Source organism: Fringilla coelebs, assembly GCF_963513975.1.
Source record: "Fringilla coelebs genome assembly, chromosome: 12".
Classification (NCBI taxonomy): domain Eukaryota; kingdom Metazoa; phylum Chordata; class Aves; order Passeriformes; family Fringillidae; genus Fringilla; species Fringilla coelebs.
This window is the reverse complement of record NC_140038.1, coordinates 18,727,779-18,753,934: the sequence shown is the minus strand read 5'-3', so window position 1 is coordinate 18,753,934 and position 26,156 is coordinate 18,727,779. Positions and strand designations below refer to the sequence as shown.

The 26,156-nt window shown below is 43.9% G+C and overlaps 1 protein-coding gene across 2 annotated transcripts in view; it reads left to right on the top strand.

Moving 5' to 3' along the window:
- IGF1R (insulin like growth factor 1 receptor) overlaps positions 1–26,156 on the top strand; it is a 170,598-nt gene that overhangs the window by 103,135 nt on the left and 41,307 nt on the right. For both annotated transcript variants that reach the window (XM_084213350.1, XM_084213349.1), the window contains exon 3: positions 23,652–23,964. In XM_084213350.1, the coding sequence (XP_084069476.1) occupies positions 23,652–23,964 (313 nt within the window). The remainder of the gene's footprint in view (positions 1–23,651; positions 23,965–26,156) is intronic.

Here is a 26,156-nt window from a genome sequence, read left to right as displayed (position 1 = left end):
GTCTGTGGAATAGTTTCAGCCTTCCTGGTGGCTCTGTCCTCCTTAAAAATCAAATCAAGCACACACAAAGCCCCCACGACACAGAGGAAGTGCAAACTCCACTAAGCCTACTGACAGTAAGCTAGCTGCTGTTATGTTATTAGGACTGCCTTTCACTGGAGCCTCTGCATTCCAGGCTCAAATTCCCTGCTCTGGGGGTTTGGGGCATCCACTGTGCTCAGTGCAGCAGCCTGGGGCCTTGGGCTTTGTTGGTCAAGATCCTGAAGTTACTTCCTAATTGTAAACACAGGTAAAACCTTGAGATTTAAAGTAGGTTCTTCATAGTCTTCGAGTCAGTCCAGAGTTTTCTTGTCATCGCTACATCAGGAATTTAATGGCAAGACATGAAAGTGGGTACTGGCTGGATTGTAGTTCCTGCTTACTTTGCAGATGCTTTTACAGCAGGTCTTTTGTCCCTCCTCCTAAGCCCTTCTGTTTTGAATCTCAGCACCCTGACAATCCCCATGTCTCTTTATTTTCTACTGTGTATTTGGACAAAAGATTCAGTAGTGAGGAGCTGGGCACACATCTGAGAGCGTTTTCTCCCTCCCTGCACCACCCCCTCTCTTTTTTTTTTTCAATACACAGATTTTGAGTGTTGTCAAAGGGTTCAGTCTGGTTATTCTCCGTTATGAGAAGATGGAAACAAAATGTCAATGATGTTTCATTTAAATTTGTGTTTAATTTAGTGTTTCTTGATGTGTGATATGTAGGCAGTGGTGGTAGGGATGTCTGCATACAGCTGTGTAAAAATTAGGGAATGCTGTGTTGTAGAAGAGTAAATTGAGGCCGAATTTGTGCTCCCTTATGATGCTCTGTGTCTGTAGAACAGTGAGTTTTTTTGATGACTGTAGTTGTGCAGTGATAGCAAGAAGGACGACTTTCCACTGTGATCTGATTTTTAGATTTTCTTCAGTTCTTATTTACTGCTGCTGCACTTTCCCCTTTCTTCGCTTTCAACATTTCCTACAATGCAGGTTGCTTTTAGAACATGATGCTGAGACTGTCGTGTCTAAAATACTCCAAATGTTTTCAGAGCTGGCTGGTTCCAGCCCCAACACACACAACTCTGTGCCTCCCAAAAATAGTCACCTGAAGGGAAAGACAGAGGCTGAAATGGAGCTGCTGAGCCTCGGCCTGCCTTGGGCTGTGCTCGCATTCCTCCGGCAGGGCCTGGGCCTCTTCTGAAAGCAACCTTTCAGCTCATGGAGCTGCATTGTGTAAACATCTTCAGCAATAATTTATTCTCTTGAAAGAGGCCAAACTAATCCCCCCATCTTGCTTAGAGCTGCCTTAGATGTGACTCTGAGCGGCACATTTTCTGTCTTGCAACAAGCGTGACATCACTCGAATATAGCAACAGAATGTGGTCAAATAGCATTTTTAACAGATTTTAAAATCCTCCCCTGTGGGGCAGATTTATTTGGAATGTTCTTCCTTCATCTGTATGTTATCAAGCTAAATACCAAGCCTTGGTTTTGCTAGCATGTTTCTATATGTGCAGAAAAACCCGTGGTTGATTTGAGTGCATTGATATTTCCCTCCCCACCTTGTTTTCTGTCTTGGCAGAAAAAGCAGATGTTTGTAAAAGGAGGAGAAAGATCTTTATAAAATCTACCTGGATAGAAAATAAGTAAGATTATTTTCTGAATTTCAGAGCATTCGTGAACACAGTTTGTCATAAACAAACTCATAAAATCCTCTGGAGAAACATATGACTTTGATTTAATTCTTTTTTTTTTCCTATTACAGGAGCAGCATTCTTAACTTTTGCCTTACATTTTTTTTTTTAGCACAGCCTGAGAAGCTCCATGTTGTTTTTGTCCTGTAATAGCACTCGCTCCAGCAAGGACATGGCATCTTTGGGGTTTACCTCTGTCTCCAGCCCCTGGGAGGTTGTTTACGACTTTCAGCCTGGAATAACAGGCCAGTCCCAGGGATCCTCCCTGGGGAGTAGGATTATTGGCATCTGCCAAAATACCGCCTCTGTGCTGGGCCGGGCGGCGGCGGGATGCTGCCCGGGGCGATGTTGGGATGGGGCTCCGGTGACCTGGGGCAGCGGGATGCTGCATTCCCGTGGGGATGCTGCGGTGGGATGCAGGATGCTGCTGAGCTGCGGGGCGGGCACAGCCCCCGGCGCTGTCAGCTCAGCCCATGGCTCCTCTCGGGGCGGGAGGGAAACAGTGAGACCCTTTTCAAGAGCGAGGTGTGCTGGAGCCTATATTTGGATGCTGCGCCTCTTCTAAATTTGGTTTTCTCCTCATTAATACATGGGCTGTTCAGTCGCCCTGTAGGGAAAAACATGGGGTTGCTGTAGGGTGGGTTATTCTGGGGGCTTTTTTCGCCCTTTATGAAAGGCCGAGGTCTGTTTGGAGGGCTGGAGGCGAGGGAAGGTGGAGGAAGGGGTGGAGGGCGGAGGGGAGGCTCCGCTGCTCTGAGCTCCTTTATGCGGGAGCTCCGCGCTCGCCGCTCGCCTCCCGCCGGGTGCGGAGGGGGCACCGCAGTGGGGGCAGCTCCTCTGCCGGCTGGTGAGGGCACCGGGGCGGTACACGGCTGCCCAGAGGGGCAGGGAGGCTCTGCCGTGCCAGGGGGATCCAGGTGATGGTGTTTCCATCTCCCTTCCCCAGGCAAAGGCAGCCTTCGGGCTTTCTGCAGGGAGGTGCGTGTCCCCGCCTCGGGAGAGCGTGGAGAAGGAAGCGTGGCGGCGTCGTGTTAAAATAAGCGGATTTGTACCTTTTGCCGTGACCCGAACCGGGTTTCCCCCATTGCAGCAGCACGAAGAGCTCGCAGTGGGTGTGATGGAGGAGTAGTGGATGGGAATTATTCGTGTCAGGGCTGCTGGCAACCGTGGAGCGGAGCCGTGTGTGGGAACGGACGGTGAAGGCAGCGGGGCTGCCATGCTGTCACTGCGGGCTGGGACACGCCTGGTGCTGGCCCTGTCACACGCCTGGAGACCTTCCCTGGGCTGCTGGAGGTGTTTGTGACCCGGCTGTGCCCGGCGGGGTTACAGGGATGTGGATGGACAGCTGTGGGTCACATCTGGCTGTGGATGTGCTGGTGCTTTGTTCTGCCGGCCGGCGCCCTGGGGGCTGCTCCTGTCCAGCACCGGTGCAGTGACCGGCAGAGCCTCCACGTCCGTGTGCTTGGTGATCCTCGCTGATTCCAGGCGGGGCAGCATCCCCAAGTGTGGCAGCACCCTGCCCTTGCTTAGGGACATCATTTACTGGTGGCCTTGGCATCGCTGCATTAATGGTTGGACTCTATCTTAGGTATCTTTTCCAGCATAAACAACTCTGTTCTTTAGGTATCTCTATGCAGGTCATGGTGGAAGTCAAGTTTCAGAGCAGGTGTTGATAAACATGAATAATATAAAAGAGATTTAGGCCCCTACAAAATGTGTAAAGTACAAGTCCATCAGGTTATTGCAATAAAAGCATAAAGGACTTTGGGTACTAAGCTTAAAAGTCCAGACAACCCAAGGAAATACAACAAAATTGAATTAGTTGCAGGAATTAATTAATTTTTTCTAACTCCTGCTATTAATCATTTAAATGACCTGGGATGGAAATTACAATTATAATAGTTACTTTTTGCTGTATTTCAGGGTACTCTGCACTCCAACAATTTGACCTAGTTTATTGGTGGTTTAATTGCACTCTCTCATTTTGAGCACTTTATTCTTGTTACCAGCTTCATCAACTCTTCTAAATATTTTACTGTCTGCCCTGTTCCAGGGTCAAATGGGACAAGCATTAACTTCTGGCTAGAGAAAAACGGTGTTGAAAACCAGTGCTAGTAAAATCCGTTAATGGAACAGATGCATCTGACCTGAAAAATTACATGTGTGCTCCAAAATTTACTTCCCCCCTCCTTCTCCAAGAGTATCTATTAAAAGATTTTTCTGCTGCAAAAATCCCTTGCCCATATCCTTAGACCATTCAAGTATCCAAACCCCACAGCTAACCACCTTTCTTATACATATTTGCTCCAGTAAGGGCTTTTTTCCCCCTGCTTTACTCTTCCAGTAGTCTTCTGTAGGGAAGATTAACTTCACAACTAGGATTTGCTTTTCAAAAAACAATGTTTGCCTTTTGTGAAACTTGTATGAGTTCCTGCTGGAATTATTTGTTCGCTCTGAATTTCATCATGTTGCAGAAACGATGCACGTGCTGTAGGGGAAGCAGCAGATTCCAGAGGCAACGTGTGGATGGAGAAATCTTGCTTTGTTGTGATAGCTCTCCTTTCTAGGACAGATGTACTTAACTAATTTTTTAAAATAAAATTCAAATCATGGGGAGTGTGAGGTGGCAGTTTACCAGTAGCTTTTGAAAAGTGTTTTTCTGTGAGGAGTGAAATGTGTGGCTTAGAGCAACAGGCAGGGTATGAAGGGTTCCTTCACGTGTTTATTGAGGAGCAAACCTGACAGGTCCTTAGATAAAAAGAATTATATTAGTGTTGATCCCTTTGACTTGTGCTCTAACATATTTTCTAGCAGATCTCTTCAAATATGTGGAGTATTGTGGATTTGATAAAATCCTTCTAAGGAATTAGGCCCAACTTGTTAAGTGTAGCAATTAATATTTCTACTGAGTGAATTCTGCAAGCAGAATTATTTCACTGAGGTTAATCTCCTGACTTCCCAAGCTCTCTTCTGATTAAATAATACAGGCATGTAATTTCTTCTTTCACCAGAAAAATGGTTTTCTTGTGCTGTATGGTGCCTGTATACAAAGTATCACATTTCTGCAATGATTGTGAAAAGGCACAGTGTTATTCTGTGGTCATATTTTTGGCTTCCAAAATCAACAGCAAAAGTTTTGCAGAAAATAAATTCTGTTCAATTATCTCTTATTCTTGAGCAAAAATAGAGCCTTTCCACCCCAGGTAACCATCCTAATTGCCATGGTTTCTAAACCAAAATTTTTAGTTTGGAGTCAGGAATGGAGTGCTGCTTTAAAAAAGTTAGAGAAAAGCTTAAATATGTTTTCTACTTTGTCTTACTTAGCTGTGTGGGCTGATGGGCTTCCTGTTCCCTTCAGAGCTCAGCAGAGTTGGGTTTTGTGAGCTTGGGAATGAGTCCCTTTACCTGTGCAGGCTCCAGGCTGTGACCTGCATCTTTGGGTTTCTTGTTTCTTCAGTGTGCCAGATAGCAGAGAAGTCACATCACCCCCCAGCTGATGTTTGTTCCTAGCTGGTGAGACATCCCAAGTGAAGCAAATGCAAACTTTGAGTGCTGGAGTAGCTGCTTCCTGGGTCTCTTTGGGTTTTGTGGCCCAGAGCAGGAGGCTACAGTACCTGATGCTCCTGCATCACTCACAGGGACCTGGGCTGCTCAGGTGATTTCAAAAACAAAGCCAAACACCTAAAGTCCATCACCTCAAGATCAGCTCTGAAAGGCATCAGGATAAATCATATTCAGTGCATTTAAAATAAGAGTGCATCTAGAGCCCATGGGATTTGCTACCTGGATCTTCAAATTGATGGGATGTCTGTGCAGTGAAAGAAACAGCCACCAAGGGGTGATGGATGGGGGATGGCCTTTGCAGCAAATCACAACAGGGTGGGAAATGAGGGGTAGATGTGAATGACTGATAAGCAAAGACTTATTGTAAGAGGCTTAAAAATAAAGGAGTAATCCCAGAGCAGCTACAACGCGCAGGAATTCGGGATGTGTCACTTGTGGCTGTGCTGAAATCTCTATTGCAGCTCTTCTTTTTATATCCTTTGTCCTTTGAAATACCTCACTGCTAGGGTTGGGCTCTTATTTATTTATTTCTTCCGCTCGGCAGCTGCAGTGCTCAGACTGGGAGGCTGAGATGCTCACAATGCGCTGCCTGCTGCCAAGAAAGGAGGTATTTGCGTTCATTTTCACTTTCTTATGCTGAATACAGAAAACAAATAACCCCCCCGTGGTCCTACTGAGTCCTGCCTCCCCTAAACTGTAAATACATGTGCAGATACATGATTTGGAGGATTTAGTGGGGGCGTGGTACCATCCACCAGGCAGGTAATAGGAGTGTCTGGATTCAGTGAACAAAGAAGTCTTACAGTAAACCAGAAGAGCCATTAAAAAAAAGTGCAAAAAATATCAGTAATGTTTCATAGCAGTTATTTAAGAGATTTGAAGCCTGATACTTTATTCACATTACTTTTTCCGAATTATTTTCTTTTTTTCTCAGAATTGCAGGTTGTTCATACTGATCCTGCCAGGAGTAGTCTGTGCTCAAAAGAAGCAAATTATTCCCGTTTTTCACTCTTTAAGTAATTCTGACAACGATGCAAGGAGGAGAGATGAGACATTTGTTTGAAGTTGTGAGCAGTGCAGCTTTTGAGGTGCAGAGCTGGGTGTTGGAGTGACTCCCATATGGATTGGGGGCGTTCAGGATACGTGTGGGAGGCCGTGCCGTGCCTCTCGCTCCCTCTCACTGGCAGTCTTACGAGTGGGAAACAAATGGGATCACAACCTTTCTGAATGTGGAGCTTGGGATGTGCTGACTGGATTGTGAAGGCAGCAATTTAACTAAAGGAACATAATTTAGGTGCTGAGGCTCAGAGAATCCCAGAGATTGAAACTCCAGATTTTTGTATTGGGACATATTGACTTAAACAGATATAAAAAATAATCCTGTTGGCATGACGTTTGTTTTTGAGTGTCTGCTCAGGTTTTAACCAGCCTCTTGTTATGATTCAGAGCACAGCCTAGAAATCCACCGTGCCATCTTTTTTTAATGCATTAAATGATCTATAACGTGTTTCTTTTGTGGTGAAACCCCACAGCCTCAGCATGAAGAGTGCACATGTGTATTTGTTTAATTCAACATGTTTTCATCTCTCAGTACTGGAAATAGTTCATTTTAGTTCTCCAGTCATCACTGCAGCAAACCAGTGCATTGTGTACCGTTTGTGTTTAGTTCTTCTTTTCACCCTGTGAAAAATCGGAGGGCTAAAGAGAAAAACCCCAGTCCGCTGCCGGTACTTGTTTAGAAATATCAAATAACCTCCAGTGTGAGGTTTTTATCTCGGAGTCTTTGTGGCGAGAGTGGTAGAGAAAAGGCACGTGAAAGGCTGTGACAGTGTAGCCTGTAGCAGCTTTGCAGATTGATTCAGATGTTCCATTCAGAGCAGAATTTGATACCCAGTAATGAAATCAAACGGCTTAAAATCATCTTCTATTGATTTTTATGAAGAGAAATCTATACCTGCAGAATCCGACTGAGGTTACCATAAGCTCTGCCTTTAAATTTTTCTTTGTTTTGCGCACGTGAGCATTTAAAAGCGCTTTTCTTCTGCACTTTGAATGGCTGCTGCTCCTGCTTGCCTTTGCTTTGAAGCCTGGAGTGCAGCGCTGCGTGCCGGAGCGCTCCGTGCGCGGGCAGCGTGTGCCGGGCTGGGAGCGGATATTTTTCCGGAGCTGTGGCGTGGGGGCGGTGGCTGTCCCCGGGTCCCGTGGGGGCGGTGGCTGTCCCCGGGTCCCGTGGGGCAGCTCCTCGTGATGCTGCTCCAGACTCACAAACAAACCATCACGTGGGCGGGCAGCGCTGCGAGCGCCGTGCGGGCACCGGGAGGGAGACGGAGAGACCGCCCGGCATCGGCATCGGCACCGTCCGCGCTGCGCTGCCCGCCGGGCTGCGGCTCCTGCCGTGGTGTCGAGTGGCTGCTCAATGAAACAACACAAGGCGCTTTTTTCCCCCCCTCTTCCCTTCTTTTCCTGTTTTGTTGTTTGGTTTTTTTTTTTCCTTTTTTTTTTTTTTTTTGTCGCTTTTCAGTTGTGGGATTTAGGATACACAAAGAGTCATTGAACCTGTAAGAAGCCTCTCTAATGCAGGTGTTTGCAGTGCAGGCTGATCTTCTTTGTTGACAAAAATACGCTAACACGAGCAAGCACCACGCACTTACTGTCATGTGAGAAGGTGTAGAGGTGCAGATAAAATAATGATTGTGCTTGAGAGTTTAAGAATCTTGTTCTGTGTGTCTTTTTTTTTTCCCCTATTTAACCAATAGACTTTTTATTAAAAATGGATTTCTCTGGCATGTAATTGCTTAGACCCACAGCGTACCCAGTGGAAACCACAGTGCTCTGGAATGTGACACGGTTCTCTGGACTGCTCTGCTGAGCCTTGATTTGGAATGATTAGACTTCAAAAGCATTTAGCTCTAAATGTGATTGTAGCTCAATTATTGAATCTTGTGTGATTGACAGCATGCACATTATAAATGAGTAGGATGCTGTCCATGAAACCATATACACTGCAGGACTTCACTAAGAAAATAACTTGGATCATGAGATTAGACTTAGAGCTGCTGAATGCTTCTTAGTTGTGATCTTCATCCTTAGATACAGGGGCTCAGCTGTAATTTGTTGGATGTATGTCAACATTGTTGTTTTATCAAGGTAACCCTGATTTAAATCAACAAAAACTAGATTCACATGTGCATCAACTTTGTAGCTTCTGGTTCTTGATAGGGTGCCCAGTAGGCTGTATGGACGTTTGTGGAGTGCCAGGTTCATGAGGATACTTTTTGAATGCTTTGTGGGTAATAGCTCATGAGGTTGCATTTTTAGTAGCCTGGATAGGAGCGAGGCTTGAGGAGTGATTTAAGAGCTCAGGGAAGAGGCTGCCGAGTGTGCAAGCTCCGGAAGGATCATTTAGGCTAACAGGGGAGCAGGGGAAAAGCTAATGTAGAGCAGGAGATGGCAGAGGGAGTAGGATCCTGTGTTCATCTGTCCAGGGATGAGAAAGACGTGAGCAAAGCTGTGCAGTGCTGTGCAGGTGAGGTGAAATCTGAGGGAATGAGAAGCTGCCAAAGGGGCTTGTGGCCATGTACAGTTTCTTTTAAGTGTAACTTGGCAGATTTCAAACTGCATTTAAGAAGATTTTGGTTTCCACAGACATTGCTATTAAGTTATTTGTTCTGAGCCTATTTGGGTTTTGTTACCCATTGCACCAACTGCCACAAAAGGCTTTTTAAATTGTCTTTTCTCCAAGACAGCGCTCAGGAACACATTGACCTGGTAATGTCATTTTCTAAATGATAATTTTTAAGGCAGACACATTTGTTAATCTTAAAAAAGGCAGTTTGGAGCAATCTGCCAGGTTCAGATACAGATGGTTTGGACCGTGTCCCAAGCAGTGCAGCTGTGGGCAGCTCATAGAGACTTCAGGTTCCATCTTTGTGCCATGGGTGAAATTCTGTCACATCCCCACTGGTGTGTTGTTAAAGCCTGCTCTGTCTGCAGGGTACTGGGGCTGTTGGTGGCTGAGAAAATCCAGTTGTGGTTGACATGGGTTGCATAGTGGAGTTCCATCAAACGTTCGGACAGTCAGGTAGGGACCAGAGATGAGAAGATGGGAGTTTTGTGTGGCTGGAAGTGGCTGAGCTCTGTCCATGTGTGTCTGTCCCTCAGTGGAAGAAGTCACAATCTCTCTCCAGTGAGCAGGAAAATAATTCGATTAACTTTACTCGAGTGACAAATTTGGCAGTGTTATGCCTTAAAAACAATTATTGGCATGAAGTTAATTCAAAGACACTTAATGATGTAAGTGTGTAAATTTTCCCAGGTGGCACCATCTGCATATGTGATTAAAAAGCCCAGAATGACAAAACAAAGAAAAAAAATGTATTTTAAAAAGTGAAATTAATTTGTAAAGCCATTTGGCTTATTAATTAGAAAGCCTTCAAAAAATCAAAAAGTCCTTGGGTTCCGATATCTAAGATAGAAACCTTTGGAGAAGACACTTGGTGCACGTTTTGTAAGAATCCCAAGATTCTGCTTTACATTCTTTACCCTGCTGTAGTTTATGATGAGCCTTCCTGCAGAATTTTACTGTTCAGTGATGTGGTGCTGACTTGCCTGGATCAAATAAGTCCCGTGAGGAGCAGCTGAGAGAGCTGGGGGTGTTCAGCCTGGATAAGAGGAGGCTCAGGGGTGGCCTTATCGCTCTCTGCACCTCCCTGGCACGAGGGAGTCGGGCTCTTGTCTCAGGCAAGCAGCAACAGGACCAGAGGAATGGCATCAAGCTGTGCCAGGAGAGTTCAGGTTGCACATCAGGCAGAATTTCTTCACTGAGAGATGGTCAGGCAGTGGAAGGGGCTGCCAGGGAGGTGGTGGAAGTCCTCATCCCTGAAGTGACTGGACATGGCACTCAGTGCTCTGGTTTAGTGGACAAGGGGTGATGGGTCAAAGATTGAATTTGATGTTCTTGCAGGTCCTTTCCAACCTTTATTTTTTGTGATACTGTGATCTGTCATGTGTCACTGTAAAGCCTTTGGCTCAATACTCTTTGGTCAGAGAAGCCTCACTGCTTTCCATGCTGAAGATGTTGCCATTTGTTGTCATCCCTTAAAGCCTTCAGAATCTTCACCAGAGTGTCTTTGTGTTTGTCTCAAAAGATCCAGCTTGGGTATTGTAAAGGTATTTTACATTTTAGACTAGGCTGGGGTCTGCTGTTAGAGTGAAATACGTGGTTTTTTGTGGCTACTGACATATTCACTAGTAGAATTTTTTACAAGTACTCCCAAAGCAAGCTGATTTAAAAAATAATTTTTAAAAAATCGCTTGGTCTTTTCTCTACTATGTGCTAACAGCCTGACAAGAAAATACTTGAGCCCCAGGTCCTCTGAACAGCGTTCAGTAGTTGTGTGCTGAAGTCAGTAATTCAGGACTGGTTGCATTTTAAAAGAAAGTTATTATGGATGGTCGTGTAGTGTTGGAGGCTTTTGCATATCAAGGCAAACAGCTTCTTCTGTTCCTAAGTCTTCTGCCTTTTGCTGTAACATGGAGTAACTCATCTTTTTTTTTTTTTTTTTTTAATTGCATTTATCCCCCCAAACTCTGCATCAAAACCAGCCACTTGATTAGATTTCCTACTTTGTAAAGCATTTTGAGAACTGCTGATTAAAAAGCACTGTATGAATGTGAAGTATGTATTTTTCTGTTACTAAGCATCCATCAAGTTTAATTTGTGGGAACCAAGGCCAAGAAGCTGATGCTGGTAGGAACAAGCTCTTTAAAACCTGGGAAAGAGAGGCAGAAGCTTTGTCAGATGAGCTGTTGGTCGAAAAGCACTGTCCAGGAAAGGTACAAATGGATTAAAAGTTTGCTGTGTGGGGCAGGATGTGATGTGGGGAGGAGGGAGTAATGAGTTTGGAGATATTCTGTAGCAGTTAATCCTGCAGCAGCAGCACGACCAGCAGTGGATGCTGCATCCTTGGGGATGATCTCTGGGAAGCTGCTTTACTGTCTGCCATCACTTTAACGAGCTGTGGTGCCTGCATAAAGTGCATCAAATGAATCTGAGAAATATCTAAGCTGAAATATGTATTAAGGGTAGTAGCTGGCCCAACCCCTTAATTTTTCCCCACGTCATTCCTAATTCATAAAAACAAACCATAGAACAGCCTTGAACTTTGTGCAAAAATCTGGTGCTCTGTAATTTGCAATTGAAATGATACTTCTGTATTTGACTGCAGGCAAGATCAGCTATTCTATTCCCATCCAATTTAATGCTTTTAGTTTTGGGTGTGTGCGTGGGACATCCTGGAATACTAATTATTTTTTCCCCTCCCTGTTTCTGGTTGCAGAGCCATCAACAAGCAGGATCTACTGTTTTTGGTAGTTCCCTTTCATTGTTTTTCAGTGAAGGTTCTGTCTGCAAATTTGGGTTTGTCTGGGATTTGTTTGTTTTTTAACCAGTGTGATTTTTAAACAGTGTGTTCTGGCTAGTGTTTGCATAATTTACAGAAAACTTAATGGGTATGGAAGCTGAGGTTCATATAACTGCAGAGAAAGCAGGGCCTGCCCTTCTTGAAACAGAGACAGATCCATTTGTTGTTTTACGTTGCAGTTGTAAACATTGGAAGAGAAATACCATTTCTAATGATGGAATAAGAAAGTGGTTCTCAAATTAAGTGATGGCAATACAGCCCTGTCCCCCTCCAGCTGGCCAAAACCAGCCACTGGTCCCTTTTATAGTCAGCACCAGATAGACCAGAGGTGGTACATAACTGCCACAACATTTCTCAGCATCAACATTAAATGTTTGTGGGGGTGATATGGTACTGATATCTGCAGCATGGCCAGAAATATTTTATTCTTGGTCTGCTTTGTGTTCTGTAAATATACAGCTGGAGAATGTAGGGAATGGCATGGCTGGTGTGTTCAGAATAGATCAGTGCAAGGAGGAGGATGTACCTCTGAATAGTAAAAAGCCAGTGTAGCATCATGAGGAGGTGGCAAATGGGAAGTGTGGTGATGCTTTCACCCCTTTGACCTCTATAACCGAAGATGTCTGCAGTTATTGGCTCAGGGAGACCTGTAACTGGAAGAAAAGGTAATTGCAGTCTTGTTACTATGGTATTATTGAGAAATAAAGCTTAGAATTCAATAAATTTTCCATTTGTAGGTGTTAGTGGGTGTCCTATAAATCCAGTTATTTCTGGGGTAAACGAGGTTGTGGAAAGTTTCATGGTCTGTCTGAAGTCTGCACGTTCTGCATGAAGAACCTGTAAATACTGATATTACTGAATTGCAGAGCTTGTTTGTTTTGGAAACCTGGGTTTTCTCCTGTGACTAATACTAGCCCTCTGCAGAATTAATGAAATCCTTAGTGGAATTTTAACATTAAAAGAGAATTTCTAAAACCTGTAGAAAAGGGTCTGTCAAATTATCACATGTTGTGGCAAAACATAATTGCTGTACTTCAGCATAAACATTTTTTAAAGTATGTAAATAATATGAAACTTAAAAAAATGTAAATGGTAATACTAATTTTTGCTCTATTTAGTTCTTCAAAAAACTTTTAATGATTTTACTCAGTGGTTTAGATGGATGAAAACATAATCCATATTTAAATCCTTTCCTCAAAGTGTAGTGAACTTTAGCTCCTTTGACAAATTTAGATAATTTTTCTTCTTGCTAAGCTGGAGGAGTGTTTAATAGCTCTTAAAAGTTTGTCTTGTGTGGCAAGTGATGGAAAACAATTCCACCAGTAGAGTTGCTGTAGAGATGGGGAGAGGTACAGATCATGTTTTCTCTTTGAACATCTGACTCACCAGAGCTGCCTGTTAATCCTGACAGCTTTATTGCAAAGCAAAGAGAGCGGCTGAATAAATTCAGGGGGAAAAAAGCTGCAGCACCACTGCCTACCCACAGCAGAGACAGTGACCCTGGGATTACAGGGAAGGAGGGGCAGGTGTTCTTGGTTTGCCTTCTAGGAGGATTTAGGAGCTGTCACCCTCTCTCAGCTACAATATTCTAAGGGAACATTTATTTTCCTAGGGGAAAACGTTCTCAGTTCAGTTACACGAAGTTGTCCATGTTCACCACTTGCTTTCCTGGTAATGTTTTATTTGAGCTTTAAACTTTCTTAGTCCAGTCCAGATCTTGTCTTGTTTTTGTATGTAAAGCATTTAGACCCCCAGATAAATTCTTCTGAACTTGGTTTTCAGCAGAACCTCTTAGGAGGAGTTGTGGGTTTCTTGCTTTTTGTGGGTTTTTTATAGCTCTGGTACTCTAATGAATCAGTGAATCCTAGAATGTCAAGGGTTGGAAGGGACCTTAAGCTCATCTAATCCCAAACCCCCTGCCATGGGCAGGGGCAATTTCCACTAGACCAGTTTACTTAAGGCTATATCCATCCTGGCCTTGTAGTGAATCTACCTCCGTGAGTGTTAGACCCTAATCCCAACCACCAACAACATATTTTGAGTTTTAAAAGATGTCTGTACCTATTTTCCCTCTGCTTTTTGGATAAATATTTATTTACATTGAGCATATATAGGAGCTGTGAATTAAAAAAAAGCTTTGTACCCCTCAGGTGCCTGGCATGAGTTAAAAATGCATCCTGAGGCACCTCTGCAATGATAAAACCTCAGATTTCCTGCTGGGATTTTTGAACTAGACAAGTGTTTTTGTTCAAAAGATGGGATGTGATTGCATGAGTCTAGGGTGGATATGGGGTTCATATGTCACCCAGCCCTCATTTGTATGTAATCCAGTTTTTTCCTTATTTTGCTGCATTTAGATACCTGGTAGAGTCTCTTTCTCTGCCAGCCACTGGAGGTCTGTAGTGGGCCAGCATCAGTGAACACACCGTGCTCTCGGGGGAGTTCTGGATAAAATTTGAGGGTTTTGCCTCCTTTGGATTTTGAGGGGCCAGTGATTCTGTCAGGCTTGCATTTGCCTGGTGCCTGTGGCGTGTCTGTGCTGTAGGTGACCCAGGAGCCGCTCAGAGCAGCGCTGGAATCACTGGGATGAGTGTGCAGGAATCCCAGAGGGTTTGTGCTGCAGACAGAGCATCGATCCCCAGCCCGGTGCCAGCTCGGCGTGTCACTGCCCAGACATGGCCTCTAATACCAGCTTCAAGATGAGCTGCCAAAACCACAGTGCTCAAGGCCTCTCCCTCTGAGTTGGGCCAATGCTCGAACGAAACAGCCCCCAGCTTGTTCCTCCGGGACACAGGCCTGCCTTGTTAGGAAATCGGTGAAGTTTGGGAACCCACAATACCTCACATAGCTCTGTGTACAGTAATGGAGGGTGGAAATAGGGCCATAGGCATGAGCAACCAGACGAGTTATAAATATAGAATACTCTCTCAATTCCAGTTTCGTTAGTCATGGGAGGACAGTGAGAGTTTTATAAACTTATAAGGAATATACAAACAGTTCTGAATTTAAAATAACTCTGTATAATTTTTTTAGTGTGTGAAAAGAATATTCTTTTTTGAGAGCATCCTCGTAAGTATCTGCTATACACAGAGCGTAAGGATCTGCGTATTTATATGTTCATGTGAATGTGACTTGAGATGACAAAAAAAGGTACCGGAGAAGAAAAGCGTAGCTCAAACGTGCCAAACTCGAGCAAAAACAGAGTGGGAAGCGGCGTGCTTCCCACTTTGTGCCAATATCAAAAACATGAATCCCCTCTTTTTCTTTAATAAGTGCTGTCTGATGCCATCTCCAGCTTCAGAGCAGCCAGGCAGTGTCTCTGAGCTGGCTTTGCTGCAGCCTGGAGCCCCTGTCAGATCCAGGGATACAGCTCACCTTGGCTGTCCTTCCTACAAATAAATAAATAAACCTCTGGTACTCCCTAATCTGATCACAAATCCTTACTGCAGGGAAGGATTTAGAAAGTCCGAAGCAATGTCATTATTATTTTTTCCCAGTCATGCCAGCAGGAATTCCTCAAAAGCGTGTGGAAGTGTATCAGCAGAGACAGCTCGAGCACGGCAGCGTGAGCTGTGAGAGCGCGGCCGGCAGCGCCGTGCGCGCCGTTTGTCCCGTGAGTGCATTCTGTGTGCTCGCGGTTTCTGGGGGATGTCACAGTCAAACAGTTTATTTGTCAAGCTGTTGGAGGAACCGAAATAGTTCAGTCTCACAACGGAGGAGGTTTTTAAAGATAGTGAGCTGAGCACAGGCAGGATGACACTGTCATCCCTCACTTGGGTTAGCAGGAAGCGCTGAGCGCTCCCAGCTGCTGCTGTTCCATCCGTGCTCCTTGCTGACCCGAGGCACTTTTGCCTTCTGACTCAGGTGTTTGAGTCCTTTGCTTGGCTTGAGCTGTCTGGGGATTCAGAGCTGCTGAGCTCGCAGTGGTTCACTTGGGGCCTGCTTGGGGTTTGCAGTCGTGTCCAGTGCCACAATGGACTGGGAGCATCCTTGTGCTTCCCAAAGCAGGTTCTGCAGCCCAGCTCCAGCTTTCCTGTGCACACACAGAGCTGGTCAGGAACCCATAAGCAAATGGGCAAGACCATGGAGGGTGGAGTTAAAAGTTTAGATCCAGATATTCAGGATGATTTACAGATTATTAAAGCAATTTGCATCAAGTCTGAATCTTAAGATAACGCTTTCCCATTTCCCTCTGAGACGCTTCCATCCATGGTTGTGATGTATGAGAGGAAAGTAATTCTAATACAGCTTTAAAGTCAGCTGTACCCTTCCCACTGTCAGTGTTGCCTGTAAATTTGTTAAAATGCATTAAGAAATGGATTCATGCACAATCTTCCTGTCTGCTTTTAGGTCTTAGAAATTCTGGAACTTTCTGTATTCCCTCTGCGTTTATAATAGAGGAAGTTTTAGAATGAAAAATATATTCCATGGTTATTAAAACCAAGGGAAGAGCTCACCCTTTGATTGTTGTGGATCTCTAGAGCACAATCTTCAGCGGCTGTCAGATTTGCTTACACTCTTGTATTTCTGGAAGTCCTGAAGGAAATACTTTATTTGATCGCTTTAGCATAATTGCCTTAATATTGTTTGGAGCATCGTTGGCTGTTGTTAGCAGGGTGCCTTTCACGTGCAATGTACAAATATCTTAAGTGATGTCATACTCCCAGATTTAGTAGTTTTTTTATTTAAAACAAATGCACCAGGTGTCTCTGATAACTTTGCAAACCATCAACATTCTTGCAGCTTGTTCTGCCCTTCCAGTATCATCCTGCTCTTTTCTTGGGCTCCTGAACATCTGGATCTTAATCCTGGTTTTAGTGGCCTATCTCACTGACAGGTGAACAGCTTGAAAAAATCTTGCTCTGTAGTAAAGCAGTTTGGATGTTTTTGGTTTTTCTGGTTTTTTCCTTGAATTTTCACCTTTCCGATGTTTAGAACTCAACAGGTGTTGTTGTTTGTAATTGTCGTCTGAGTTGGTGACGAACTTTCTAGGTTTACCCCACTGTGTGTGTTATGAACAGTTTTCCTGAAGAAGCTTTTTTTCCCTTTAATTTTAGCATAATTAGCCTTTGGCTGGAGCAGTGTTGATTCAGCCTCCAAGACGAACATTCTGTTTCGTTGCTGGTGCCAGAATGGTTAAGCTCTTGATGGGTGTAAGGCATGAAAGCAAAAGGGCATTCCTGAAATGGAGCAGGAGCTGAATCCCTCCGAACCAGTGACTCTTGTTTGCCCTGGATTAAACTGCCGTGATCCTTCGGCATTAAGAGAACTACATAATTTAGGCCAGTGTGATAATGTTATCAGCCTGTCTTCCTCCTTTAGAATAAATCTGGAATGTGAATAGTAGTCCTCCTCCAGCTGGGCTTTTGCCAGGAGATGGCTGACCAGCACTCCTTGCTTGCAGTATATTAATTAAATCCTGTAAAGCTTATTGCCTTACACTTGCAGCATTTGGAAGACAGGCAGATTAAATCTAGCTTTAAGCAAGAACAAGTAAAACCCCAATATATTGCTCGTAATCTGCAGCAAAAAGAAAAATAATTTGCCTCAGAGCTGTTCCTCAGCAGCACTTTGCTTTCCTTATCTGTTACTGCAGAGTTCAGGAACTTCAGTTGTCCCTTTAAGAATGTGGACAAATCTGTGACAGCGAGTGGTGGGGGGTGGCAGTGGATGGGGAGCAGCTTTCACCACCACGGGGGGACCCACATGTTTCTTCCTTCATCCCCACTCTGATCAACGTTACTGTTCTGATTTGCGTCTTCCAGTGGGAAATTTCCTCATGCATGGAGGAAATGTTTCTGGAACAGCGCAGTACTGATGGTAAAACATTCCCAGCCAGTTTGTTTACCCAGTGTTGAAGATAGAGTGCAACTGGCCCCAAATCCCCAGGGATGGTTGTGTATCTGCCTCCGTGGGGTTTGTTTATGTGCTGAATTCATACTGGCGTGGAAGGGACTAAATGGACTTGTTTTTTTCCTCATTCTCCCGAGTGCCAGCTGCACTGATGCCAGTCTGGGCTGTGCTGGGCAACATAAACTGTTTTTGAAAGAGAATGCGATTTGTGCTGCCTGGGTTTGTCAATAACTCAGGTTTGTTTGCGCCTTCCTTACGCACTTGGGAGCAGACGTGCGCTACCTGTGCTGTCCACGGGTTCCTGTTGACTGTGGCATAAAGTGGTTGTTTTCTTCACTCAGGTTTCCATTTGCTCTCTTTTTGGTGTGATGGGAGTTCCTGTAACGCTCCTGGAGCATTTAGCAGGGTTGATTGCTTCATTTGCAGAAAGCTGAAGGGATATGGGAATTTTGCAGTGCCAAAGAGTTGTCCCCAAGTCCTCTGCCCTGAGTAGAATGGATCTGGCACACATGTTGTTTTGTATCACAGCTGGGAAGCCTGGAAGCTGTTTTGGTATAACTTCCAGGGTCAGGAATGAATGAGAGGTGGCCAAAAGAGGGATGTGTGGGGTCATCAAACTCTAGTGTATCCAACTGGAATATACACATTTAATGATGAACGTTTCCTCTCTGCTTTATAGACCTCATTGCATCTGGTGGAATCTGAGGGTTTTCAGGTGCTGGACCTTCCTTTCCTAGCCTGTCTCCCTCTCCTTTCTTCCACTTCCTTTGCTCCAGAATCATCTACAGGTGCTTCCATCTCAGCAGTCGGCTCCAACTGCTGCACAACTGGCTGTGTATTGTTTTTAATCTGTAAAATCCTAAGGAGGGGAATGCAAGAACAGATTCCTTGATCAATCTTTCATATGATTAAAAATTGTGCAGTTAGTGGGCTGATATCAGGCTGGGCAAATCCACTGAGGTTATTTTGAGGTTCTGGATGCTTCATCACACCTACTCCTTCATGCAGGGATGAAGGCATATACAGCATCTGTGACAAACAGAAATACCAAGAAGCAAGAGACCAAAAAGCTTAGTGTGGAGGCTAACCAGGTGTAGTGGGAAGAAAATAATTCCCTGAACAACTTCAGAATAATTTCAGGATCCTTGGAAAGGTCCCAGGGATAAAAATTGGTTGGTAGTGACTAGGATTTAAACATGGGAACACATGACTGATCTCTAGTCAGACATAGTTTGTGGGCCATGGACTTAATGCCCTCTTGGTGTAAGTTTGTATGTATCCAGATATTTTGGTGGTGGACATGGCTCTACATACTGGAGGTTTAAAAGGAGGAGATGATCTGTTCTTGGTCCTAGATCTGGGTTGAACTGAACTTCTGAGATCTGGCAGTTAATGTCAAAAGCTGCCAGACTTTGTGCCTTAACTATTAGAAAGTGGTTTGACATGGCAGCATTTTTGCCTGCAGGATTTTCACTGAATATGGGATAATGAGTTTTAGAGATGGGGGGACAGAAAAGAGAAAAACTACACCATTGTTGATAAGCTGCTAATGGTTGTTTCTGTGGTAATATAAAGATTTACACAACTGCTCTGAGCGGCCTCTTCAGCGCCTTGGAGATGACTTTTACCCATATTTCTATGATCAGAACACGCTACTGCATGTATTTAATATGTCTTTCCTTTTATTCTGTACTTTTTGATTCCAGCCCCGACCATGAATCACTGGAACTGGATTTTCTGAGTAATGTCTCTCCAGTCTCTATTCTCACAGAATATTGGGCAAAAGAAATCAGGTCTTGTATAGGCTGTTTGAGCATTTAAAGTCAGCTGTTTGAAAGGCCCTACCAAAGTTTAGTCCATTAAAATGCAATATTTTTAAAATCCTGTCATGTAGAAGGATTAACATTCCAAAAGTGACTGTATTTTTCTGTCTTTGTGGATAAATTTAGACAGCTAATTTTTTTCAGTAGTTGGCTAGGAGAAATGACTCCCTTCCTCCTCTGGTTTCTGCTCAAAATGAGGCACTTTTCCCCCCCCCATTTATTTTTTTCCTGAAACATTATTTTATCTGAAGGATCCTCTAAAAAATCCAAAAAGCGTATACAAAAATAAAAAATAACAACAAAACAAAGAAATACCAAATATCTTTTTACAAGGAGAGAAAGAATCTTTAAAAAATATTTATCCCACACTTGGCAACCTTTTGCTTGCCCGCATGTGACTGGCACGGTGCCATCCTTGGCCGAGGCCGGCGCCTCTGCTTGCCAGGAGTCTTCCTCCTCTGGCTGCATTTTCACTCCCTGTGACTGATTGTTTATTCACCTGATTTTTCTGCTCCAGCATGGCTGAAGTCATGGCGTCTTGGAGATGATAAGAACACTTTGTCTGCCCAAACTGTACGATAGCCATGATGTCAGTGCGGGGCGTTTGCGGGGAGCCCTGGCGTGCTGCGCGCTCCGCATAGCAGGCAGGGATTAGATGTCAGACAAACTTACTGCCACCTCCTCAGCCTCAGCCTGTCCAAAAGAGAACTCTTGTAAATACAGGCAGATGATTTGTTGCTTGCTTTTTAAATTCCCCCCCCCACCAGAGCTGTGTTTGAGGATTTCCAAACCTTGCTTTGTGTTTGCAGTTCTGGTTTTGCATCTTGGGGGTTTTAATTGAGGATAATGAGTCTCTGAGTCAGATTCTCTTGGGGCTCCTTGTGTTTCTAAGATGTTTCTTGCATTTAGTTTTAAGGTGTCCCCTTCCTGTGTGTCAGGTCTGAATCTGATTTGCTCAGTAAGCAGGCATCTTGGAATGAAAAATTTTGCCGCCTTCTCTTTTTTATCAGTGATCATAGAATCTTAACAGTATTCAGAAAATATTTGTTGGCATGGAAAACTCATTTGAAGAAATGAGAGAGAAGGTGAAATATTGATGGACAGTGAAAGTTCTGTTGTTGGTTTTGCTCCAGGAAATTGGATTTGTGGCTGTTGATACTCCTGTACTGACTTTCTCTGAAGATCTGACACCTCTTTCACTCCCTAAATGTAAATGGGTGCTGGTCTAGTCAGGCCTCCATAATCTCTTTATTAAAGTGCTTAAGGGTCTGCCCTTCTCCATGTCTTGCTTTGACTTCCTCCTCCCATGGCTGCCCTCCAAGGTCTCTGAAATTTTCCATTATTTTGGTATCTCCATGTGATGACAATTAAGCATTTTTTGCCCTTGGGCTTGTCAGCAAGGATTTGTTCAGGGGATTGTTTTTTTTTTCCTTCATATCGTCATCAGCCTTCATGTTCCGAGACACTGTTGTACCTGGCTGATAAGTTCTGTCCCCAAATGCCAGCCCACTGTTTGCTCCTGTTTGTGTCTAATGTTCTTGCAGAATAAAGTCAACAAGTTACTGAGTGTATTGCAGGGCACTTTTTTAGCCAGAGGATTTGGAACCTGTGTTTTACATGTTTTGGTGCAAATCTAGGAGCCCAAGTCACACAGTTTGGGGGGTGGGGGGAGGATAGATGGGTCTGGACAGTGAGGTCAGCCAGTGTTGTTTAGTAAGGTTTTTAGAACAGGGATATCTGAGGGAGCTGGCGTGTAAGGCAGATAAGGCTTTTTTGTTGTTGATAATATGTCCTGCACACACACACAGAAGTTCTTGTTCTGCCTCTTCAAAGAAACAGGATACCCGTATTGTCTCCAGGCTGAAAACTCTGCCAACGTTAGCAAGAACAAGCAGAAAATAGGACTGAGGGACAAGCAAGGCTGCTGAGCTTTTAAAAAATTATCTTTATAAAGTTTTCAAGAGTTCACATTAAAATGGTTGTGATTAAAATATTACTATAGTTTTGAAAACCTGTTTCACTGATTGCCTTTTTCATGTGAACTTGTGAATCCTTCTGTGTTCCAATTTGTATTTCCATAGACCAGAGTCAGCAGATTTAGCAGGAGATGCAGGGAATCCTATTTTTATAGCAGACTGCTCATGAATGGCAGAGGCATTAAGGGAATACAGGAGTCTTTCCCAGGAATGAAATAAACTTAATCTATGTTTATCCCAATACTTAGTACAGCGGTGTTTGTTTTCCAGCAAATTGTTCAGATGAAAACAAAGAAATCATGTATTTAATCAATACATCCAGTAATGAACTTTGTGGAGGCATGGGGTGGGGTGTGTGTGTGGTTTTTTTAGTAGGGCTTTGAACTGGAAATGTAGCTACCACATGAAATCTGAGTTCTGGCACCCACTCAGCACAGCAGTCCATCTGCTAGCAAGACACACTGATTTATTTTTTTTTATTTAATCCCTTAGTAGTGCCAGATGCAAGTCCTGTGTACCTTAAGGTGAAAGGCAATTTGTGATGCTTTACTAAGGTGGCATCTGGGCAGACTTCTTTTGCTCTGGTGCAGATTACAGTCAAAAAGAGATTACACACCTTCACACGTGCTTTATTTTGGTATATGAGTTTGGTGTATATGCTTTGTTTCCTTTTCAAGAGAAAAAAAATCATCCAGCATCTTCAGACAGTGAATTATTTAGCAGTGGTTGCCTCTACTTTCCTGCTTTCTGTAGTCTTAAAGGCTCTGCAAAAATTTTTTTAATTTGGTTTTCAGGTGATGGTTGTGGTACCTGAGCAAGCACCAGCAGTGCTCATGGTCCCACCTCCTTGTTCTCACAGTCCATCTATTCCATCTATTTCAAAACAAGGTGATTAAAATTAACCAGAGTCGATATAGAATCATTCTGACAAGAAATGCAGAATTCTTCAATGGCATTTTGACAAGTCCTTTTCAAGGTGGGCACTACTTAAAGCTGTCAGAAAATGGCTCTTTTATTATCAAAAGTCAGTGTAAGGTGTCAACATCCTGAATGGGACTTTAAAAACTGGAAAGCCTGGACCTTATGGGAAGAGGAGAGCATTAAAATTTTAGGGTGTTTAGTCCTGCATTAAAACAACACTGTAGCTGCAAACTGAGAGATAAATCACAATGAAGAGTTTGTGTGGAGTTTCATTAGCTGCTTCCATGGTCATTTGGGGATGTTAACTTCTCTGCTGATTCTCTGCTTTCTGCTGAAATCATTCAGTTTAAATGTCTGTGTTGCTTCACTTGGATCTCTCTGTAGTGGCACCACTGAAATCCAGTTTTCTGCTGTTGTTACTGATACAATATTTTAGCTAAGTTAGAAAGTGGCAAACAGCTACTTAATGCAAACCAGATTTGCAATCTGTGTGTTTCCAGAGCCTCTGGCACACGGCTCGTGTGGCTAAAAGGCCATAGAGTGCTGTAATCAAAATGCTGTTGTTACATAAATATAATGCTGCCACTTCTTTTGATCTAGCAGTGGTGAGCTCGGCTGCTGAGGATTCTGCTCTTTGTTCGTGTCTTCCAAGCTGAAATGCTTTCACATGAAACAAATGTCTCCATAAATTTGCACCCCTTTTTTTCCCTCCCTTTCATATTTTGTTCTGTGAACCCAGAATTTGAGGATAAGGCAGAATTCTGTTATGCTCTTCAGGGGAAAATAGTAGCTCCATAATTCCTCGGTATTTGATGTGGATGATGATTTGATACTTTATTAAACCGCATTTTGCACACATAAGCAACATTGGGATGCTACACTGGGGTCAGCCCAACCATGTGTGCTGCACAGAGCAGTGCTTCCTTCTACAAGTGTAATTAAGTTGTTTTGAAGGAAGCTTGTTTTCTTGCCAATAAAAGACCAATTTGAAGTACAGATAGGAACGGCAAGGAATGCTTAGAAAGACAATAAGTCAGCATGCCAAAAAAAAAAATTGTCCATAATACTAAGGCTATGGAAAAGGTTCCAGTACTGCCTGTTTCCATTATCCTTATGTTGATCTTGCTTTCAGCAGTTTTCTTTATTACTTACTTGGTTCATGTCATAAATTTGATCTGAGAAAAAGATACTTTCAGCCAACTAAAGCTGAGAAAACCAGAAATTTTTTACAGTAGTGGGTTTGGTTTTTTTCCTGAGATGCTCTAGAGCGCAGGGAATGAATCGCCACGGAGTTGCACAGAGCACAGTTTCTTCTCTAGTGCCACCCACCTCAACAGGTGATGCTCACGCTCCCTTGCTTTGTGTCCTGCAGTGTGCCCCAGCTCGTGCGGGAAGCGAGCCTGCACAGACCAAAACGAGTGTTGCCACCCCGAGTGCCTGGGGAGCTGCACGGCGCCCGACAACAACACGGCGTGCGTGGCCTGCCGCAACTACTACTACGAGGGCGTGTGCCTGCCCACCTGCCCCCCCAACACCTACAAGTTCGAGGGCTGGCGCTGTGTCACCAGGGAGTTCTGCTCCAAAGTCCCCGCCACGGACGCCAGCGAGTACGAGAAGTTCGTGATCCACAACGATGAGTGCATGGCCGAGTGTCCCTCGGGCTTCATCCGCAACGGGAGCCAAAGGTAACGCGGCTCCCGCCTGCTCGTCCTGCGTGGGTTTGCCACTGCCTGTTCAGGGCAGCTGGGGGTGGAAATTACTTGGGGCAGGGGGGAGGATGTAGGAGCAGGAATTTCAGTGGGGGATTACGTGGCTTCATGGTAGAAGCTGATTTAGTTCCATGAGGAATCCACCTGATGGGTGTGTGCGGTCCTGTGCAGCGTCAGGGGGCTCTGGTGCTTCAAAGGGCTGGAGGAGGCCATGCAGTGCAGAACCAGGTCTTCAAGTGGAGAGTAACAAAGCAAAGGTGAAGCCCAAGAACAAATCAAAGCCCAGTGTTGGAGTTGGCTGATGATCATTAACACACAGAACAAACCACAGGAGTTATCTTGCCTTGCATATTATTTGCTTTATGTGTGCCTGCATTTTAGACGTGTATTCTTCAGTGTGTTTAATTTAATTTCCCTTTTTTCACTATTTCCAGGAGATAACAATGGTGTTTTGGAAGGAAGTAATCATATAGATGGTGACAAAAATAATGCAGCAGCCAACAGTATCACACAGAATAATTTCTTCTAGGAGTGTCACTTTCCTCCTGTTATTTAATTCTAACAGTTGGAGCAATGTTTGCTTGTGATTTTTGTAATTTCCAGGGGCTTAAGCAAGCAGCCTTCATTGCCTACTGTCCCTTGGAAATCACGGACTTTCAGTAAAGGATAGTCAGTGTTCTAAAAGTTGTAGTGCTTCAGTATTATGCTAAAAGATGTCTTTGTAGGCTGCTGTGTTTTCTGGAAAGGTGATTGTGGTGATGCAGCAGTTGTGTGTCTCCGCGTGCATGTCATCCATCTGTTCCAGGCAGTCTCCAGTTGGCATTTGGATACAAGCAACTTAACACAGCCTTTGCCCAAATCCAGATATTCACCTGAGAAATGCAGCTTTTGTTATCTCCTGGAGCTTGTAGTAGCAGCTGTTTGAGCCGCTTACGCTGGAGTGCGCAGCCATCCTGTCTTATCTCGGTGTTGTGCTCTCTGCAGAGATTGAAAGGAGCTGTAACTCAAGGCTAGTGAATGTTCTGTTCCCCAGAGGTGCTGTTAACAAATAGTTGCAAATGGAAAGCATTTTCAGCATTCTTTGTACATTTAGTTGAATCCTCTTTCTTGTGTCTGCAGCTTTTAGTGGTTTGTGGCATGTTAAAGAGCAGGATTTTGAAGTAGGAGCTTACTACTTAGAAAAGGAGCTTCTTTCTGTTATGGTTTATGCATGGAAAACTGTTATCAATTTACATGTTTCTTTAAGCCTCAGAGGAAAGTGGGTTCACTTTCTTTTTAAAAAAAGAAATAGTAGGCCTCTGTCCATCAGTGTTGTCAGCAGAAGCCTTTGTCTTTGAAGCTGAGTTTGGGCTTTTTTCATTTTTATTTTTCCTCTCTAAAATGATACTAGGTAGAAATCATGAATTAATAAGTAAAATGCTAGAATAAATTGAAAAATAACAATTACCTTCAATGAGGAAAGACATTTACCAGGAAGAGTGATCAGAGGGCCTGTGTTGTACACACACAAAGTGTCCAACTGAAATGAATATGTAGGAAAACAGCATGGAGCATTTAAAAAGCTCCTGCAGCCAAAGGCTGATCTGCCCTGACCAGCAGACTTTTATTGGACGTGTATGTCCCTATGGAAGGTCTTGTTGCTTGAGTTTGGCTGCTAAAAATGCTTCTGAGTGCCTGTGAGTATAAGGAGAAATGAGCCTGTGTTTCAGGGTTGCCTCCCAGCTTCTGGCAATCTGGTTTCTCTGTGTTTGGGGATGTGTGTTTCTTGATGTTTCCATCTGTATTACCCATTTTGAACCTGCTTAGACTTCTGGCCTTCCTCTGCCAATTTCTGTTGCCAATTAGTTGTCCTTGCATCAAGACACAATCTTCTGTTTCCTTAAACTTGCTGCTTTAATGCCTCTTAAGCTGTAAGAAGTAGTGACTAATTGACTGCTCACTTTCTCCACATCCCTCCTGACTGTGTGTCCCCACAGCTGTCTTTCTGAGTTAAATGGCCAGGAGCATGGAATTCCCTAGTGCAGAGCTTTAAATATTGGTTTATGGACATGGACACAGACAACTTTATAGGAATGTGAACAGTATTTTCCCATCTCCAGTTCCTGGCTGGCCTATTTTGTGTTGAAACCTCCCTGCACTCCGAGGCTGCCTTTGTAGATGAGAGGGGA